General features: G+C 42.3%; 1 protein-coding gene across 1 annotated transcript; it reads right to left on the bottom strand.

Moving 5' to 3' along the window:
• Positions 1-285: 285 nt before the first annotated feature.
• LOC306927156 (toll-like receptor 13) lies at positions 286-1777 on the bottom strand (the record flags this gene model as incomplete). The annotated part of the gene is made up of 3 exons (XM_079506835.1): positions 286-529; positions 789-906; positions 1144-1777. The coding sequence occupies 3 exons, from the start codon at positions 1775-1777 to the stop codon at positions 313-315; spliced, it is 969 nt and encodes a 322-aa protein (XP_079362961.1). The 3' UTR covers positions 286-312.
• Positions 1778-6373: the final 4596 nt, after the last annotated feature.

Raw genomic sequence — 6373 nt, 5'->3', positions numbered from 1 at the left:
GAAATCATCACAAAAATGTCATTCTGGCAAATCACAATTTGTTACACAAACCCAGAAACCTGGGCATAGGAGCCCTCAAAGAAACAGGGTTAAGGAAAAAAACAAAACAAAAAACAATGACTTAAAGAGGTGAGTCTTAAGATGTGCTTTAAACGTTCATATTGAATAAAAAATACAAACTAACACTACACTGTCTGCTACTGTTAACAGCAAACGGCAAAACCAACGCACCCCTATCCCAGGCAGGACGAGTTTCCCCTTTAAATGTGTTAAAATTCCCCACCATCATTCACATTCACCGTAACATAATGATTACTCATTCAAGTCCAGGTCAGCGTGAGGTGTGTCCAGAGCTCTGCGTAGGTTCTGCCAGAACAGTCCAGGGTGCTGTCCAGCCTGGGTCCAGCTCAGGTAGGTGTGTCTCTTCACCAGCCTCCTCATGTGATAGTAGGGAGACAACTGGTGGGCTGGAATGTCCTCCAGAAACACCAGGATCAACACGTCCTTCTGTTCATCAAACAGACGGTAGCTGCACACAGGAGACCAGAGGACATTTACACTCATTCAACTTTATAATGACCAAGAGCCACAGGGCAGATATACTGTGTACACAGTAGGCCTATACGCTTTGTATAATAACACACAGCCTCATTACACTTAACTTCATAACACAAGCAATATATAACAACAAAATAGTAGTAGGCCTAGTATATAAATGCAAATGTCTTAATTAATTAAACTCAATCCAATGAATCATTGGGCTATAACATCAGCATGACTGCCCCCACCTGGCCATCTGCATCTCTCTGGAGCACCATTCACTCTCCAGGTAATGATGGCTGATCACACAGATGATCTTTCTGCTGCCATAGATGGCATCTGTAATGTTCTCTATGATGGGTTTACCTGGAAACAAAACATACCAACACTATTCAAACACGTTCAAAACTGAGACAGACAGACAGACAGACAGACAGACAGACAGACAGACAGACAATATTACATACTATAATAATAATGCCACTGTAGGCTAGACACAGGCATAGAGGTCCCTACCTGCTTTACAACCATTAGTGACACAAAGAGAGTTAGATTTAGCCTAGATGTGTACAGTATTACTTAGAGACAGAGAGAGGTGTGTACCTGGTAGGAAGTCTCGGTGGTGCAGACAGAGTCTCCAGCCCTGCTCTCCCTCCAGCACTGGAAGCATTTCTCTGCAAACCCAGAGCTCATCATGAACGTTGTAGGAGATGAAGGCATCGTAGCGCTGAGGAGACCCCCTCTTTCTTTCCTTTGCATCATAAAGGAAGGCCAGGAAGAGATAGTAGGCATAGAGAAGATGCAACCGCAGGAAGTGGTAGGTGAAGGATGTGAGCAGAGTTAGCACAATCACACAAGTGGAGGAAATGTAGCAGATGAAGCTAGCATCTACCCAACAGGAATGATAGTCAAAGTCCAGAAACCTGGTTCCCTTTTTAGCCAGTGGAAAGCCACAAGTGTAGCTGTGAGCAAACACTAGCTGTGTCTGGTTGTTGTTCAGCATCCACTGCTGAAAGTCAGAATTGGTACAATCACATGTGAAAGGGTTGTCAGCCATGTTTACATATTTGAGAGCAGGGAGAAAACTGAACACAGAGACATTGATCATCGTCAACTCGTTCTGGCTCAGGTCCAGCCAGGATAGTTTAGTCAGGTTGACCTTTGCCAGGAAATCCAGAGACTTTAATTTATTGTTGGAGAGATCGAGAGCTTCTAGATTTTGTATTGGGTCAAACATCTCTGGGTACAGATATGGCAGATTACCATTTCTTAACCTAAGAGTCTTCAGCTGTGGTACATCGTTAAATGTGTCTTGGTCTGGTAGTTCATCATAGACATTCTCGGCTGCAAAGTGTTCCAAATGTTTCATCATTGAGAACATGTCTGTTACTAAGTCAAATGAAGATCCTTCTGGGCTGAATTGTATTCTGAAGTTCTTCAGGCTCGGTAACTCATATTGAGCTGTCAATAGAAGTACACCAATGTCGAGATAAAAAATTAGACTAAGTGTTTCAAGTTCTACTAGTCCTTCCAAATAGTCGTTTTCCCATATAGAGTCGGACAAGCCTAATTCCATTTCTAAGTGCCTGAGTGTTTTCAGACTTGTAACATCTCCTGCCCTGAGAATTGAGACAATGTTATTATTTAAATCCAGTAATTCTAGTTTCTGTAGGCCAGACTTGAAGGTGTCACCAAATGTCCACATGCGATTGTCAGTCATAGTTAGAACCTTTAACTCATTGAGATGTTGAAAAACACACGGTTTGAGTTCAGAGATGTAGTTGTAATCTAGATGAAGGTGTGTGAGTCTGGTTGAATTGAAAAAGTCTGTGCAGCTTAAATCATTAATTAAATTGTTACGCAGGTTTAGGATCTGAAGCATGGAGAGATTCTTAACATCGTCTGGCACTTTGGAAAGCTGGTTATTGCGGAGGTTCAAGTGACTCAGTTGTTTCATTTGTTGTATTGAATCCTTAGACAGTTCAGTCAAGACATTATATGATAGATCCAGCTTGGTTAGCTGACTACAAGGTGACAGTTGTTGTGTTTTACTTCTGTTGGTAATTGTGTTCCCGTACAAATCAAGTGTCCTCAGCGTGGATATTTTGCAGACGATATTTAAGAGATCTCTGTCTATCCACACCTTCTTCAATCCTAGGTATTCCAGTGAATCAAGGCTTTGTAGAACCTTTCTGATTGTGTTAAAAGACATAGAATCACTCAAATACACCATAGTTATATTCATTAGAAAATACTTGTCTGGTATGTCCCACTCCCATCCAGATTCATTACAACATCCTCCCAGATCGATTGTCTTAAGACGTGGAAATATAGCTGTTGAGATGCTAAACCTTTTTATCGAATGTGACATCACACTCAACTCCCTGAGCTCAGAGGACATGTTTAATGGCAGATCTTTTGACTGAAAAGACTCTAACTCATCAATGTTGATGTTCAGCACCTGTAAGCTTGGTAGTTGTAAGATGGTGATAATGTCTGTCATTTGATTGGAATACAGACTTAGTTCCTGTAAGCTGGTGAGTGACTTGAAGGCAGCAGGGTGGATGGATGTGATACCATACAAGCTCAGTATCAAGAGGTTAGACAGTCCCTGAAACATATTGTCTGTCAGTGTTGTCAGTTTGTTATTGTCCAAATGGAGCACTATCAGTTTCACCAAAGGGACAAAAGCCCCCTCATCTACATGGGTTATTGAATTAAAACTCAGATTCAAATCTGTGAGATTTGTCATATTGGAAAAATCTGTCCTGTGTATCTTTTGGATCTTATTTCCCTTCAGTGTTAATGATATAACGTCTCTGGGAATGTCGTCTGGTATGCTATGGAGACCACGATATCCACAATCCACTGAAACGCCAGCAGTGACATTGTCAGAGTAAAGAATAGTGCACTCTTTCAGGAAGTAAGCCAGTATAGGACTAAGATGAAGCGTGAACAACAGAAATAAGAAGGAGAAACAATGGCAGATTCCTGTCTGTAGCATCATGGCTGTCTTCACAGTGAACTGTCACGTACTTTTGGTGGAGTAACTGCTGTGGACACTGGTTGGTGACAACACTGTTCAGCAGTGATGATCTAAAGAGGATACAACAGTAAAACACTTACAGTACACTCATGTAACCTTTTATTTGATCTATATATTTTGGTTAAAACAACTTCCCAACAACTAAAATCCAATTAGGTTAAAGCACTACACATATTATCAGAAAAAAAGTGTTTTTTTACCAGATGTTTCTGTGCAAAGCCAACTGTAACTTCAACTAAAATCATTTGAAGGCTATTCAATTGAATAGATCCCCACCAAACCCTCATCTTATAACTGACCCGCCAGGATTGGTTTCAAAACAGTGATATCATGCAAGTAAATCCACCTTTACTAATACAAGCAGTGGTTCCCAACCTTTTTAGACTGAATAGGCCTACCACTTCTGAACATATTTGGCTCTCCAAGTAGCAGCATTTTATGACTGATGTTAAAGTAACGCATAGCCTACTACCCTATCCTATTCAGATATATAGTATGCACAGAGAATGCCACAGACGAAAAACAGTCTAAGTCCACACTATTGATCCATAATGTATAAATGATAGATAAGGGTTCAGGACAACGAGGCCTTTTCGTGGAGGGGTCAGAATGAAATGTGGACTGTTTTTCGTCTGTGGTACTCAGTTAACAAATGACAAATGTATTCCTAATAATAATATGTCATTTTCACAGTTATTTTATAGTAGCACTAGCTGGCATAGCTCTGGTCCATGGTCCTTACTGCCCTTGCTGCCATACGTTGTGGCACGTTGTTATCACCACTGCGCCCTCTACCAATATTGCAGAGAGAAAACCCTTTCTGGCCAAAAAGTGCATTTATACGTGAGGTGACACAACCCGTCTTTGGATTGGTGAGTAGGTAAAACATTATTTTTATTTTCGCTACAGAGGAGAGGCTGGTCTGCATTTATGCGAGCCCCGGAAGTCGACAGTAACATAGCTCTAAATGCGACGGCATTAGAGCTATGGACCAGAGCTACAGCTGGCACAACACTCAACTTAAATTCTCACACCCACAGACAATCACAGCAAATGAGATGCACGCACGCACGCACACACACACACAACTCAAATCAACTGATGATTCCCGAGCGCGGCGCACGCTGCGACTCACCGCTCCAAGATGGGTCAAATGTGGAGAACAAATTGCACTGCGGTAACTAATCATACGACTTTGATTTTGACTTATTAGGTGAGTCAATTTATGAAAGAATATCACTTAACCCCCAAAAAATGGATACAAAAAGTTTTTCAATTGGATTCTGGTAGTATTGTGCATGCTAAATAACATACTAAAGGTCTACCAAAATCTACTCCCCAGAAAGCCGTCATTTTCAAGATTGCGTCCCAGACAGAGTTTAAAATGACAGAGAGGAGTTCAAGGCGGAAGTGGGTCTGCATCAAGGATCAGCAATGAGCCCCTTCTTGTTCGCCATGGTGATTGCCAGGCTGATGAGGTTAGACAGCCATGGACCATGATGTTTACAGTTGACATTGTGAGAGCAGTGAGCAGGTAGATATGCCCTGGAAAGGAGAGGAATGAAGGTTAGCCGCAGGAATGAAGGTTAGCCACAGCAAGACAGAATACAAGTGGAACAGTGAGGTTACAAGGAGTAGATGTGAGGAGGGTGGAGGACTTATAGTAGTTAGGGTCAACATTTCAGAGCAATGGAGAGTGTGGAAAAGAGGTGAAGAAACGAGTGCAAGCAGGTTGGAATGAGTGGACAAAAGTGTCAGGTGTGATGTGTGATATAGGGAAGTATCAGCAAGAATGGAAGGGAAGGTGTACAAGACAAGGTGGTGAGACAAGCTATGTTGTATGGTTTAGAGACAGTCGCACTGAGGAAAAGATAGGAAGCAGAGCTGGATGTAGCAGAAACTAAAATGTTGAGGTTCTCTCTTGGAGTAACAAGGATGGATAGGATCAGGAACGAGTACATCAGAGGGTCAGCGCATGTCAGATGTTTTGGAGATAAAGCCAGAGAGGCCAGACTGAGATGGTTTGAACACGTACATAGGAGGGATAGAAGTGCGAAGTGAGTATATCGGTAGAAGGATGTTGAGGTTGGAACTGCCAGGCAGGAGGCCTAGAGGAAGACCAAAGAGAATATTTATGGATGTAGTGAAAGAGGACATGAAGTTAGTTTGTGTGAGAGAAGAGGAGGAATAGGAGAGGGTGAGATGGAGGCAGATGATTCGCTGTGGCGACCCCTGAAGGGAAAAGCCGAAAGGAAAAGAAGTAGAAGCCAAATTACAATTTGTGCATTCTTTGCATATGATTTCGCAATTCATTATCAGTTAATTAGGATTTATTAGGATATTGGTTGCACAAAAATTACTGTCTGTGTCTGTTACTTAAGTTGGAAGTTGGGACCCTGTCTGTCTGCCAGGGACAGCTTCGAGAAAGTTGATAAAGCATTTGTGGGGAACTGTTTACAGTCTCCTTGTTGAGCTTTTCAGTTCAAGTCGTTTATGGATGCCAAGTCGGCGACCAGAACTTCCATTTCTGCTGCATCGCATAGCCATAGCTACAGGGCAGGCAGCGTGAACATCACAGTAACATAACTCCCTGTCCGGTGGTCGTCCTTTCACAATTCATTTTTTTGTTGCTTTTCTGCCTTTATTGATAGTATCAAGTGAAGATAGACAGGAGAGAGAGAAGGGGAGAGACATTCAGCAAAGGTCGCCATGAACAGGGCTAAAACACGCAACACGCTGTCAGGCCAAAGCCTTCAGTGGCGTGCACAGACATTTAGAGGGGCAGGT

The sequence above is a fragment of the Electrona antarctica genome, assembly GCF_951216825.1.
Source record: "Electrona antarctica genome assembly, chromosome: 1".
Classification (NCBI taxonomy): domain Eukaryota; kingdom Metazoa; phylum Chordata; class Actinopteri; order Myctophiformes; family Myctophidae; genus Electrona; species Electrona antarctica.
This window is presented reverse-complemented; position numbering and strand designations above follow the sequence as displayed.